We start from the raw sequence: 16,350 nt of genomic DNA, 5'->3' as shown, positions 1-16,350 counted from the left end.
CATCCATCCATCCATCCATCCATCCATCCATCCATCCATCCATCCATCCATCCATCCATCCATCCATCCATCCATCCATCCATCCATCCATCCATCCATCTATCTATCTATCTATCTATCTATCTATCTATCTATCTATCTATCTATCTATCTATCTATCTATCTATCATGATCCCCTGACAAGTGCAAACTCTTCCTGGGGTCCATCGAACATAACACACAATTACATTAATACATAACAACAAGAGCAATAAAAATATTAAAATACAAAATTTATACATAACATCCAGATCAACAATCCACTTAATATTGTGCCATTAAATATTTCTTAAATGATTTTTAATTTATAAGAGCTGTCGCAGAAATTGCTGCCAGCACGAGGAAATACAGCAACCAGTATCTAAATTGAAAACAAAATTAAATCGCAAATCAAATCAAAATCACAATATCTGTTAAAAAAATTGCAATTAAATATTTCGCCCAAATCGCACAGCCCTATTCCCTACCATGTCATTACTGTTATGTACTGTATATTATGTGTAAACAATTGCTGCTATAATGTGGCATCAGAAAAGTTTTGTTAGTCTCCTTTTTTAATATAAAGTATTGCATTACAATGTGACACTGAGTAATGGAGTAATTATGCCAGAAACTCAGCTTTGAAAAAATACATTTAAGAAAGGAAATGGGGGTGAATGTATAATAAAATACTGCATTATGCTGTTTACATTAATGTAGCTGAAAACTCATATTAAAAATACAAACTTCATACAATTTTTTTTCCTATTAACATAATTCAAGATAAATATATATTTAAATTTAGTCATAAAGTTGAACATGTTTGTTCTTTTAATTAACTATAATAATCCTGCCCAAAACAGTAATATATCATAGAGCTGCCCCTTTACAACCTGAATAAAATTCCACCACAGGAAACACTCGTACAGTACATTATTTCTGAGAAGTTTTCACAAACTTTCCTAGTATTGGGTTGCACCTGGAAGGTCATCCGCTGTGTAAAACATTTGCCAGAGTAGTTGGCGGTTCATTCTGCTGTGGAAACCCATGATAAATCAGGGACTAAGCCAAAGGAAAATGAATGTTTTCACAAACCATTACAAGACTCAACCGGCAGAGGGCGCTAAGAGACGAATGTGCTAAGGATAGAGTATGTGGATGAATACCCTCTCTCTCTCTCTCATTCTCAACCCGCTGTCTGTCTGCCTCTAAAGTTCAGCTAGTAATGAGGGCAGTGGCAAAACAATATGCACCACGACTGCACCCAGATCAGCGCATAATATCTCCTGATGCAGAAAGCCGGTGGACGGCTGCTCTCAGATCAGTTGTTAATGAGACAGCTGAGAGGAAAATGAACTTGAGATATGATGAGCCGCAGACTGTCTGCTGATCTCTGGCGATGCTCCAGCGAAACACAAGGAGCTCGACAAACAAATTAGGGGAATGTTTTTTGTTTATAGCACCTCATGCTGCTGGCCCTTTAAGGCAAGATACTGCAGTTAAAACCTTCAGACTTGTGGAGAGAAAACATTCAAACATCCAAAATGTGAATGTGAATTAAGCCATTTAATCTATTAAATAACACCATCTACCAGCGTACACAGCATCATAAGAGGTTATGTTAGATAATAGGTTAGATTTAGGTTGTGACATCAGGTAACCAAAATTCAATGTCTATCCAGCGTCTAAGGACAACGTTGTTTTGACGTCTAATAATGACAATGATTTTTGGTTGATTTTAGGTTGTGTTGGAAACTGACCACAATCTAACGCTGAGCCAACATCTTAAACCAGCGTCATATTGACGTCAAATCCTGACATTTATTCATCAGGTATGACAACCAAGCGTCTGATAGACGTGACATCATAGTGGTAACGTCCACATAACGTCAAGCTGAAACGTCAATAGACGTTGATATTTGATTGATTTTAGGTTGGATGTTGAACAATGACATCGAACTGATGTTGGATTCTGACGTCAACTCGATTTTCATTCACCAAAAAAGTGCAACGTTCCCACGATACAACGCCAATCTGACGTCATGTTGACATACTTTGTCTGCTGGGTTGCTGTATAAACTCTCAAACATACTGGGTTGTTATAAACTAATGTTAGGTTAAATAACAAGCCCAAATTTTGGGTTAAAAAGTGTAATTTAAATTAAATTTAAAAATTTTACTTAACATTGTGTCTGTCGATGTTTGACCCAACATTAGGTTACAACAAACCAACAGTGTGTATTTTGTTAGCTTTTATTCACATCTAAAATATTGATGAGGGAACATAAGCAGAAGCTCAACTATACAAGCTTTATGCACAAAAACAAAACTTTTATGTGTGCGAATATGAATGCCTGAAACACTACATAAATCTAAAATATTATTGTTGATGGCCAGTAGACTGGATATTTATTTAGAGTAGGGGTACCGTGTTTTTAAATGATTTTTTTTATAAACAAATAAAGTTACCTATCTAACTAACTGAAATTAAATCTGTTCCTTTATTGAATAAAGTAATTTCGTCTGTTCAGATTCAGAAGGTCTTAGTTGGATAAAACTGCTCAATTCATACAATATAGCCAAAGCGCCTGGCTATTGATCACCAACATTTATGTTCTTACCCTGTCATGGTAGTCCCTCAATGATACATCATACAAAGTGTTGTTGTCAGAACTCCACTAAGCTTTCATCTATTTAATGTCCACCTAGCAGCACAGTCCTCACTCCTGTATTTGCCATTTTAAAACCTGTGTGCGAAAAAGATTCTGTGCTTTTATTGGTCAACGTTACCTACGGGACTATGGGAAAGAAATAAACATGTTAGGCTGCGTCTGAAATCGCATACTTTCATACTAAAAAAAAGCAGTATACGAGCCGAGTAGATTATAGAACGTACAGGAATGAAATGAAAACATGCCAGGCTGCATCCAAAATCACATACTTCCATGCTATATGCTTTAAACTGCTCACACAGTCACAGGCCTAAGAAATACAGACACACGATCAACTTTTTGGTCATTATATGGTTAAACTTATCAATGATTTCCTCAAATCATGTATGTTTTCAACGTGGCTCCTGACCAACTATACCTCAACATTGTAGATTGTGTCATGCTGAAATAATATATGATGCCTACTTTTAAGGCTTTCTGAAAAATATGAAACACAAATTAGATAATAATAATACTACTAGAGGACAAATAATAATACTAATTAAAGAACTTTCATGCTGAATCATTTTTTTTTTACATTTCAAACCGTCCATCTTAACCTTTTTTTAACATACAAATCCTCTGCACACTCCCAGCTGTGAATCTCTAACATCTACACACTCTGCATTCTTATAAATACATGACATCGTTCTGTTAAACACAAAGATGCATCATGAAAAATGAATAGCGTCTGATTCGTGTTACAGAAAACAGTCTGTCTGACCCAGATGTGCAGATTAGAGAAGCAGCTTCTATTCAAACTGGCTGGTCAAATGTCTTTGGGTGGATTCACGCAGCTTTTTTTAACCCATGTGGTCAGAAGCACATTCATTCTCGTCCACAGACACAGACTTTGAGAGCCTTGCATTTGCAGTACAGCAACAAGAATCATTTATAACGGCACATTCACCTTGCCCATGACTGTATTCAACCTCAATTTTTCTTCCACACGACTTTATTAACATGTTTGTCATATATCTCCAGAACACATCTGCGCCTGCAGGGCATGTTATGATTTATTATATCTCCCACTAGACTTCGGCTAAATTATATGCCAATCAAACTCACTGGCAAAGTCTGTTGACACCGAAAAGGAAAGATAACAACTTGCTTCTCATTTGAAGACTTAAAACCCAGACATCAAACGGTTTTTAGCAGAATTTTGAAAAGCGATTAATTTCTGATCATCTTCAAAGTCTCCAAGTGGTCGGATGAGTCATGTTCATGTATCCCAACTGATACAAACTCAAAAAGAGGCATGATTTATTTCTTAATTATATGCCCATCACAATGGTGGTAAATGAGATGTCAATCTTTAGCCTACACTTCTTTGAAATGAAAGACTTTTAGTTTTAATTTAATACCCCAAACCCATCTCCCACTAGTGGAAACAAATTAATCTTCAATATTACTGATAGATAAAGTAAGTTAAAGTTCCAACAGTTTTGCTTGCGAAGGCTATATTTATGTGACCAAAATACTGTAAAGCTGTCAAATATTCATAACAAAAAAAAATTAAATAACTGTTTTATCGTTGAATGCACTTTAAAAAAAATATATAATTATTTTTAGGAGCTTTTTTCCCCTAAAATTAATTTACTACAACGGTGAAGTTTTCAAAACAAAATTTCTTCATGTTTTCTCAACACAAATTGATAAAGTTAACTTAATCATTTTTAAAATGTATGTGGATTGAACATAAAGTCTTAAGTTGTCCCCCAAAAAACTTAAGAATTGTGTTGTTTCAACTCCTTTTATATAACTAGACTGATAAGTCATATAAGTTATTTCTGTGATCGAAAGCCACTATTTCAGTTTTTTTTTTTGTTTTTTGTCACACAATTCATCTGTTTTTAATTAACTATAATAATAACCATGCCCCAAACTGTAGTATATAATGTAAATGTCCCTTTACAAATTGAATTTAATTCTTCAAAAGGGAACACCTTTCTTAGTGCTGGGTTGTGGCTAAAAGGGCATCTGCTGTGTAAAACATATGCCAGAGCAGTTGGGGGTTCATTCTGCTGTGGAAAACCCATGATAAATCAGGGACTAAGCCAAAGGAAAATCAATGAATTAAGTTTTCAAAAACCATTATAAGAATTTGATTAATTTAAGTGGATTGAACATAAAACTAATTATGTTTAGGAGTTTTTGCCTTTAATTAATTAACTACAACAGTGAAGTGTTGGGTTCCACACAATTCCTTTATGTTTTTCCCAACACAAATTGATTAAGTTAATTTAATCGTTTTTTTTTTTAATGTAAGTGGATTATTACATTAAGTTGTCCCCCCAAAAAACGGAAGAATTGTGTTGTTTTAACTCATTTTTTATAACTAGACTGATAAGTCATGTAAGTCATTTCTGTGATCCATCTAAAATAATTCTAATATGCTCATTTGCTGTTCAAAAATAAATAAATAAATTAAAAGAATTAATAACACTTTAGTTTAATTAGCAATTTTCTCAATTAGCTATCATATTACCTTCCTATTATCATAGGAAGTATAGTATATAGCATATAGTATATATTCTGCATAATCTTATTCTAAATACCTAATCCTACCCAATTTCTAAACTTATTTACTACCTTAATAACTATTACTAAGCAGCAAATTATTTATTGAGCCAAGTCATAATTAATAATTTGTTAATAGCGAGAATTGTACCTTAACAAATAATGTGGCCAAGCTTTTTTTTTCTCTCAGAATTCTTTGATGAATGGAATGAGTGCAAAAAAATAAAATAAAATAGCAATAACATCACAATTCAATAAACGTTATACTGAATAAAAGTATTCATTGCTTTCAAATAAAACAATTTCTACAGAAGCTTATGAAGATGTGACACCTATCAGGGTCAGTTGATTGTTTTATTCATTAAATGAAGACACATTCCATGATACTTTTTTAAATAAATTATTTCCAAAGACTTTATTCAAAAATACCAATAAAACACTTCACCTTCAAACTCAAATATAAAAGTGTTTTCAGCAATAAGGCTTTTGAATGAGTAAACAGATACCAAATGTTCTAGAAAATGTGTGTGTGTTTTTTTTAATCATCTGAAATGTGTTATGACTTATGTGAGAATTTGGTGAGAATTTGTGCATTTCCACACACCACTAGCTTCAATTTCACTTTAAATTAGTTTATAATTAATGTTTAAAGTTAATAGTTTACTAATAGTAAATTCTTTTTATAAATAGTAAATGCTTTTTTAATAATCAATGCTTTTATTATTATTTTTTGTTCTGAACACAAATAGCATTACATTTAAACATATTTATAATGTTTCTAAACATATTGTTTTTATTTAGTGGCTACTGGCTACAATAAAAAAAGATGATTTTTCAGTTTTATTCACTTTACCTAAACAGTTCATGTTAAATTAATGCCGCTGTGGCTATTTCTCACTTAAACATTATTGCATTATGTGCTGATGCCAGTTCTGAGATCATCTGTTGGCATTGTTATAGCAATGCAGTTCGAATGGCAATAAATAACAGAAATTCTGGTTGTCCAAATTAAGAGATTGAATTTTAAAACTCTTTTTTAGGCAAGTTAAACTCACAAGGTGATTATAATGAGAACGATTTGACATAATTGGTTCAAAATGAATTTTGCTTGTGGTTTCTATTTGCTTAAAATAGGATGAAGAAACACAACTCAATTTTGTGGAAAAAGTTTTCCTTAATTTAATTAAGTTCATTCAACCACTTTTCTTTTGAGTGTATTTTACATAATTTTTAAATTATGTTACAAAATGTAACATAATGCACCAATGTGATTTATAGGTGTGCAATAATGACAAAAATAAATCAATATCTCAATATTTTGGGGATAATAATAAGTAATGAGTAAGTGGCATACTCAATGCCAGCTTGCTTGTTTCTCTTGATAATGCAAACAGTTCAACTTTTCCTGTAAATACAGTATGCAGTAGGAGGTGTAAATGACGTGTGTGGGCCTCACCTCCTCTCAGGAGCTCAGTGTGCAGATAGGCCAGTCCTCTGGTCAGTGAATGAGCCAGACGACAGCAGCTCACCCAGTCCAGCGTGTGCAGACTCAGATAGCGGCACAGCGAGCCCTGCAAACACACACAACACACACAAGCTGTAACTAATGGAACACACAGCTAAAAGACATTAGAAGGTTCTATAAGTTTTTCTAAATCATAAAAATACCATAATATGTTTGCAGATATTTAAGAAACATGCTAAGTGAACATATTTATCTGAAAAGCAATGCTAAAATCAGTTATTATTCTTTGAAAATTTGCGTTCCGTGTCAGAATGTATGCCTTTATTTTATTCTGAGTAACTCCACCCAATGCCAGTTTACCTAATTATGTTTAGGTACCCCGGGTTGCCTTAGTAACATGGTGTATGGAAGGCTGCCTTCATAAACAAGGGTGCAGCCAAAAATGTGACCTCCAAAAGACCGTAGGAGCCTCTTATATGAGGTGCAGATTCAGAGATATAAAGGTCAGCACATGGTGGTTTTTATATTGAAAATAAAACAAATATTACTAACGTAAACATCAGCTGATCAGCTTTGATTGTAAGGGTTGATCTTTAGGCATGCTCATGATCTGTAGTTGTCACCAGTCTGGCAACCTGGCAACCTTCAGAGGAGGAGGGGCCAGGTCAAAATAAAAACCTTCCAAAGTGTTGAATTTAGACTGCATTAATTAAACCACTAGGTCAATTCTATATGCTACATCTTTAAAGCTGCAATTCGTAAGTCTCACCTCACATTTATATATATATATATATATATATATATATATATATATATATATATATATATATATATATATATATATATATATACACACACACACACACACTGTATATACATACGGTTGAAGTCAAAATAATTAGCCCCCTTCAAATGTTTTTCTTCTTTTTTAAATATTTTCCAAATGATGTTTAACAGAGCAAGAAAATTTACACAGTATGTCTGATAACATTTTGTCTTCTAGAAAAAGTCTTATTTGATTTAATTTGGCTAGAATAAAAGCAGTTATTATTTTTTTAAACACTATTTTAGGGAAAAATTAGCCTTTAAGCTAATTTTTTTCTCTCGATAGTCTACAGAACAAACCATCTTTATACAATAACTTGCCAAATTACCCTAACCTGCCTAGTTAACCTAATTAACCTAGTTAAGCCTTTAAATGTCACTTTAAACTGTATAGAAGTGTCTTGAAAAATATCTAGTCAAATATTATTTACTGTCATCATGACAAAGATAAAATAAATCAGTTACCAGAAATTAGTTACTAAAACTATTATGTTTAGAGATTTGATGAAGAAATCTGCTAAGCGATAAACAGAAATTTGGGAAAAAAATAAACAAGGGAAAAAAATAAACAAGCAGTCTAATAATTCAGGGGGGCTAATAATTCTGACTTCAACTGTATGTATATATATATATATATATATATATATATATATATATATATATATATATATATATATATATATATATATATATATATATATATATATATATTACTTGTAAATTAATTCTAAATTTGTAACGATGGCAGAGAGATCGCTTCTAATGTCATTCAGATCACAGGTATGAAAGCATTTAGGCTTTCCTGTAAAATATAATGCTGACGGAAGGAGTTGCAGTGGGTAATTCAGGATGTAGTGGGTTTCTTACGATATTAAAGGTGTTTTATGTCACTACTTGTTTAGCCTGCATTAATGCATTCAGTGTAAGCTGCACAATTAATCTTTAAAAGATCGGGATCTCAACACCCACGCAACATAAATTAGAAATGACAGTGATTTGCAAATGTTTATAAATCCTTTGAATCGCTGCATTCAAATCTGTGTTTGAAAAATGCAAAATTCAAGAAAGAGATTCAGTCTTTAGTCTTTTGAGTTAATTGTGAAGTAACAAACATAAAATTAAGATAAAACCACTGATGTTTAGGGTAAAGATACATTATTTAACTAACAGGTGGCGACAGCCAGCCATCAAAAATATGCCACTGAATAACTGTTCAAAAATGATACATTTAGCACAGAAACATGAAGTTTTATAACCGAATAACCAAATAATTTATTAAAAATTATACTAAATCTAAATATGGGTTGTACAAATTATAATGTTAGATTTATACATTAAGCATTATAAGCAACAGTAGTGGTAAAAGTGAATTTCTCACAGTACTGAATATTTTACTATTTACTTTTAATGACAATGAGAGTAGGTCGCTTGATGATTTCCAAAAATCTAATAAATTTGAATAAACTTTTATAATTATAGTTGTTAATCCATAACCTATAGAAGATAAAAATAGTTACATAAAAAATACAATATCCAAACAAAAAACCATCAGCCTTTCGTTTTTGCTGTTGTTATTTTACGTTGGATTGCATCCCCTAGAGTTTTTACATTACATTAACAACAGAGCAATAGAGTCTGTTGCATCAGATTGATTTTACGGCACTAGCTAACTTTCTGACACCTTTACAGCACTCACGTAGATTTAAAATAAATACAGGACACTGAACATGGAGGATGATCTTTAAGTGGCAGTCTCCAAAATTGAACCAAGAAAAGACTTGTGGGTGACGCAGTGGTGCAGTAGGTAGTGCTGTCGCATCATAGCAAGAAGGTCGCTGGGTCAATTGGCGATTCTGTGTGGAGTGTGCATGTTCTCCCTGCGTTCGCGTGGGTTTCCTCCAAGTGCTCTGGTTTCTCCCACAATCCAAAGACATGCGGTACAGGTGAATTAGATACATGCTAAATTGTCCATAGTGTATGAGTGTGAATGAGTGTGTATGGATGTTTCCCAGGGATAGGTTGCGGCTGGAAGGGCATGCATTGCGTGAAACATGTGCTGGATAACTTGGCGGTTCATTCCGCTGTGGCGACCCCAGATTATTAAAGGGACTAAGCCGAAAAAAAATGAATATATGAATGAAAAAACTTGTGATGTAACTTAAATATTGTGCCCATAAGGTGAGGTTAATATTAAATAATATTAAAAAGTAAAGAATGATATGGTTGTTAGACTGCTGCACTTTTTTGTGTTGTCAGTATGCTTGTGTTTATATAGGCCTATTGGTTTGTGTGAGTGTAGTGTGCAACGTTTGTATGATTATAACCACTTCCGAAAAATAGTGGGGGTCGCGAGTCATTGGCTTTGTTTTTTTGGGGGTCCCAGGCTGAAAAGTTTGAGAACCCCTGATCTACATAACATCCTACAGTACTCCTGCAGAAATCATGTTTATGGATGTTTAACCAACATATTCAAAACTTATTAACATGGTAGCAGTAAGGCTAAAAGCTGAAGAGAAACAAGACCGCTGAAGCAATTGCTAATGAGAGACGAGCGCGACGATTGCTGTTTTAGACTTTTACACATAACTCAGCATTGCTTTTGCATCAGCACTTCAAATCTCTGTAGAGCGGTTTTGAAGCTTATGAAGCTCTTGAATAATGAATTGGATCTTCAACAAAGTTGTAATGTAAAGCCGTCCTGCAACTAATTACTGCCTCTGGGGGATTGAAGCAACGCAATTAAAACTACCAGCATCAACAAACCGTGCTGTACGTAACGGAGAAATGTTTTTTCTCCAATCTGAACTAAAGAAATGAGACTGTAGATTAGATTTAATTAGTTTGACAGGAAGTATTTGTACATACAGTACAATCTGATGTAGAGATGCGGATGTGTGTTGTATAAAATATCTAACTGTAGGAGTCAAATCGAAGAAAGGATAAATAGTTGCTTATTAGTAAATGGAGATTGTGTGTCATGCTGCATTTACAGTAGCTGTAATGTCACTCAGGTACTAATGACTAGCTTTTTAAATAATGTAACAGGGCTGAATAAAATCCATTACAGCAGATTTGTATATTGGATACAACACTTTTATACTCTTGATGGGTCAAAATATTGTTTTAAAAACTGTGAATGATAACAGACATGTTTTTGAGCGTGCATAAATGGGATGGCCAATCAAATTAGAGTAGAATACACGCACATATAAAGAACAGTGCAGTTACAGAATTTCCTAATATCAAAGTATTACAAATAAACTCATTCATTCATTTTCCTTTGGCTTAGTCCCTTTAGTCATCAGTTGACACCACTGTGGAATGAAACGCCAACTATTCCAGCATGTGTATAACACAGCGGATGCCCTTCCAGCTGCAACCTAGTACTGGGAAACATACACACACTCATTCACACACATGCACTACAGACAATTTAGTTCATCCAATTCACCTATAGCGCATGTGTTTGGACTTTGGGGAAAACCGGAGCACCCGGAGGAAACCCATGCAAACATGTGGAGAACATACAAACTCCACACAGAAATGCCAATTAGTCCAGTCGGGACTCGAACCAGCAACCTTCATGCTGTGAGGTGACAGTGCTAACCACTGAGCCATCGTGTCACCCACAAATAAAACAAGCAAATAAAATTATATTAATTATTAAAATACACTGTTATGTTACCAAAATAGCTCAAATGCCAACACAAATTGAGGATATATTAAATCTAATAATATATTAATATTAAAGTGTATATCAATTCATAAATAATGCTCATTTTATTTACAATACAACTAACTAATCAATAATATATAAATACATTTTGTTAAAACAAATATATCTCTTTTTGCTTATTGTTTTGGATATTATTTTTCACTGACTAATATACTTCACTGTCAAACTAAATACCTATTGTTGAAAGAATATTTTATTATGGCTTGGATAAATGCAGTGAATTAAATAATTGTTAAAAATGTTACCAGAATAAAACTAATGTATGATATAACAAATCTAATAATATATTAATATAATATCATGTCGCCTTTGCTTTTGCCTTTGTATTTTATGTAAATAATTATAATGCTGTGTATATGTATTTATTATATTCCCATTTTGTCAAATTTTTTCAAGCCTCCTAAAACACTAAAACAAATGCATTTGGTTGTCCAGTGTAATTGTGATGTCCATGTCATATATATATATATACACAGCACTCTTGCTCACAGTAAAAACATCCCTGGTTCAAATCCTTAACAGGCCAGTTGACGTTTCTGTGCAGAGTTTATATGTTTCCCTTGTGCTCGCATGGGTTTCTCCTGGGTTCTCCGGTTTTCTCCCACTGTTCAAAAACATGTCATAAGTGAATTAATCAATTTAAATAATCACTATAATCGAGCTCTTAACCAGCAGTATATCTCCATATAGCAATTCATAATCTGTCATCAGCTCTAAATAAGGGGGAGTTCTCGAGACCTACCTGAGCTCAAACTCCCCTCTCGCCCTGCTAACAAGAGAAAGCCCCGGGCTCGAGGATCCTATGAGCTCAGTGCTCTCTCCTGGGACAGCATGCCAAACTTGCTTTATAATCAATCATCAGCTAAGAGTAACTCTTGAAAAATCTGTGTGAGTCATCAATCACAGATTTAATACTTTTTTTTTAATACTAAAGTTGCACAATAATCAGATTTTAGATTCAAGCTAAAGGGACCCTTCAGATCACACCTAAAAAGAAAGCCTACATTCACCTACAAGAGTTTGTTTTTTCCTGTACGGTAGCTTTAGGCTATGTGTGTAGGTTATATAATTCATAAATCAGAATGGGCAAAGTCGGTGATGTCTCAACAGAGAGCTGTCTGTCTTCAGCCAGACACAATAAAGGTGTGTCTCATTCCTCACCGTCATTCAGAAGACAGACAGACCTGCGAGTTACAACACGTCAAACAGGAATGTACAGGAAAACATGTTGGGCTATTGTTATCAGTTGTGCAAGCCGAGGGGGGGGGGATGAATAAGAATGAGTTATGCCTGTTGATAGTGTCGTTTATTTGCATGCACTGTCTGCATTGTTTTAGCACCCCATTAAAGGAATTATTCAAATCGGATAGAAGCCAAAACTTATCTAAAGAACTTGTCCTGAATTAAATTTGTGATCCTTTATTCCATCTTGAGTACTGGCACAGCTAAGATATTCTTTAACGGAGCTGCATTGGTGTATTTGGTTCCCCTGAGCACTTTACTTTGTTATGTGATCGTGTTTATACTCAATATTAAATATGCAGGGTTCCACAAAATTCATTTATATTCACCCAACACAATTCAATTAAGTTAATGTAACAAATTTACCTGGACTGAACTTAAAACAGTTTAGTTGTCCCAAAAAATCTCAAGAAATGTGTGGTCTAAGCTCATTATAAAAAAAGAAGTTTGGAAAAGCAGCAAAAATCATTTCTTGGGTCTTTAATTGTGAAGATGATGAACAAACTCATACATAAATCTGATATATAGCAATGTATGCAGTGCTTCCCACAGGTTTGAAATATACTTGCAGTGGTAACCAAATTAAAACACACCTTTTACCCACAGCACATAAATAGTTAACTACATGCGACAAACAAAACATAATCATAATCAAAGCGTAAACCTTCACTATTTCTCTTTATGCTATTTTTCTTATAAACACTCTTAAAGCATTTTTATAATAAAATATGTAACCTATTAACATCAACAAATTAATAAAACATACAGTAAATGAAAAATAAATGACAGAAAAAAAGAATTAAAAACACAATATCTCAAAAAAATTATAATTACAAGAATAAAACGTGTAGATTATTTAAATAGGACAAATGAGTTGATTAACCATTATTAACGGTGGGCAAATATTCTGCAGCGGATTTAGATGTAATTCGTCCTCTCAGAGTATTTGGTACAGTTTTTCTGAGTCATTTATATTAAAGAAATTAATTTAAGAGTTCCCACTTGGAATGCTTGCCGTTTATAGCAGGTTTGGCATGCTGTCCCGGGAGGGAACCCTGAGCTTGAAGATACTTGAGCCCAAGGAAAAAATAAGCATATAAGGGGATCCGAAATCAAGTAGGTCTCGAGAGCTTCCCCTCAGAAAAGGGAGGAAAAGGAGGAGATGGGGTGGAAGGGGGGATTCTTCCAAAACGAAGTTAGAGTAGTAGAGAAAAAAAAAATTCATTTATAGTATGCATGGATCACTCTGATTGGATTATTTCTGATTACATATGAGAAGCCAGTTGTGCTCAATCATATCACATGCTCCTCTCGAAATTAGTTTGTGAAACTTCCCTTATTTAATGTCTTTTTCGCTCTTACGGCTGTGCGCATAAAATTAATGAAAGCTTAGAATACGAAAGCAAGTAGATTAGAAACCCCGGCCAGATGCAAAAAAAGTGCGGGTTTATATGCGTCTGCAGAGCACGTGAGACTGTCTGTGGGAGTGTTGGCAGGTCTCGCACATACAGAATGAGCAGTATAAAACGGATAAAGGAGAGGAGATTTTACACCACTTAATGGCTCGCGGATGTTTGTTTATATTGGGGGGATACAAAAAAAGTGTAAAAGGATGATAATAATAGTAAAAAATCGTGTCACTAAATATACTTGGGTGGCCCTCCCAAGTAAAGTGTATTTGTGGGAAGCACTGGTATGCAAATTATATATATGACATACAACTTCAAATTTGGATTTCACTTACATAAAATGTCATTTCTGAGACATATATTTCAAATTACAGCAAAATATATATATATTTTTTATTTAATATTTATATATATAAATATTGTTTTTAACCGTTGGAAGTAGATTTTGTAGATGCATATATAACATATATTTTATATAAGGGAAATCCAAATATGACCTTTAACGTCATAGAGCGAGGAAATTTTCAAAGTATTCATTCATTGATTCATTTTCTTTTTGGTTTATTCCCTTTTATTAATCCAGGGTCGCCAAAGCGGAATGAACTGCCAATTTTTAAAGTAATTCTTACAACATATTTTCTTCTGAAGAAAGTCTTATTCGTTTTATTTAGACTAGAATAAAAGTAGTTTTTAATTAAAAAAAATAATTATAATGTAATGTCAATATTATTAGCCCCCTTAAGCAATTTTTTTTCGATAGTCTACAAAACAAACTATCATTATACAATGACTTTCCTTATTACCCCAACCTACCTAATTAACATAGTTAAGCCTTTAAATGTCACTTTAAGCTGTATAGAAGTGTTTTGAAAAAATATCTAGTAACATTATTTACCATCATGACTAAGATAAAATAAATCAGTTATTAGAAATGAGTTATTAAAACTATTATGTTTAGAAATGTGTTGAAAAAAATCTTCTCTCTGTTAAACTGAAATAGGGGAAAAATATACACTAACTCCATTTGACTTCAACTGCATGTCCTTTACATATTTTTTCCATGTATCACATTTTAATATGGTAAATATGCAAGAATTATTAAACCTCTTTTACTCACAAGCCTTATTTTCTCAAAAATTCAGCGCAATATTGCTAAAATACTAGTGACAAAAGTGGTGCACTGCATCCCAGAAACTATAAACACATTTATCTCCCTCCAGTGGCAGTCTGATACAGAATAAGTGAATGAAAACTGATAGGATCAAGTTAGAAAGAGAGAAAGAGAAAGACAAACACGACTGACATCCAAGTCGCCCTTCTCATGCTGCGTGCTGGAAATCCATCTGAATCATGGATAAAAATATCAGTCCAGAGAGCGGCAGGACATTCGATTCCGCTCTTGACTTTGGCAGAAATAGTTAGCAGAGACAGTAAAACCAAGAGAAAGGAGAATAAAGGACAGATGAAGGTAAAATGTGAAAAGCGACACCAACCGAGTCACATTTAGGGATGAGAGAACTGGATCAATACTTACATGAGGGTAGTACTCCATGACCAGCAGGTACTCCATGCGTCCGTCAGTGGTCATCCGCTCATCGCCGACGATAAAGCGAGCAATGTTTTCATGCTCCAGAAGAGGCACTCGGTAGATGGAGCGCTCATTCACAAAGTTCTGCCGGTTGGCATAGGTAAAAACTTTTACTGCAACCGGCCGTTCGTCAAGAGACCCCTTGTAGACGGAACCGTAGCGGCCTCGGCCAATCAGCTGCAGGGAAAACAATAATAGCAGATGTTACATGGCAAACAAACACAGATCGTTCGAATTCATCACAATACAATTCAGAATTGAAATATGCTAATCTGTGCACATGGGTAATTCTATAATGGCAAGTAAACTTGGAAGTCATTACACTTTTCATCTAAATCTTTAATGAATATTTTAATAATTTGCCATAAACAACAAGACGTTTACGGTGACCAAAAAGTGTGTGTTGTAAGTTCTTATTTCTTTTTATTTGACTTTACTTTTGATACTCTCTGTTATGATCACCAGCGATCTAGCAGCTGCAGATCGTTAAAGGACTACAAATCCACCATTTCATGAACTACAAGATCCAGTCATGCACCGCTTACACACACACACAAATGCTCACAGTTCCAGTAATTGCACACACACAGACCGCTCATGATGTGATTACATGGACTATAAAAACAGCACAAACACAAACATTGTTACTAAGTCTTGTAAACTGTATAGTAATCATTACGATGTGCTTTCCTTTGCCTAGTTTTGCCATGTTTTAGACCCTCGCCTTGTTTTGTTTGTTTATTCCTGTCTGCTGCCTGCCTTTTGATCATCTGCCTGTTTATTTGACTTCAACTCTGGATTGCCTGTGTGTTGACCATTGCTTGACTGACCCAGTG

The 16,350-nt window shown here is 34.0% G+C and overlaps 1 protein-coding gene across 1 annotated transcript in view; it reads right to left on the bottom strand.

Annotated features, from left to right (window-relative positions):
* bmpr2b (bone morphogenetic protein receptor, type II b (serine/threonine kinase)) overlaps positions 1 to 16,350 on the bottom strand; it is a 151,462-nt gene that overhangs the window by 14,740 nt on the left and 120,372 nt on the right. Inside the window, 2 exon segments of the mRNA NM_001039807.1 lie at positions 6,706 to 6,820; positions 15,461 to 15,691. Of these exon segments, the coding sequence (NP_001034896.1) occupies positions 6,706 to 6,820; positions 15,461 to 15,691 (346 nt within the window).

The sequence above is a fragment of the Danio rerio genome, chromosome 9 (genome assembly GCF_049306965.1).
Source record: "Danio rerio strain Tuebingen ecotype United States chromosome 9, GRCz12tu, whole genome shotgun sequence".
Taxonomy (NCBI): domain Eukaryota; kingdom Metazoa; phylum Chordata; class Actinopteri; order Cypriniformes; family Danionidae; genus Danio; species Danio rerio.
Note: the sequence above shows the minus strand (reverse complement) of the source record. Positions and strands in the feature narration are given on the sequence as shown.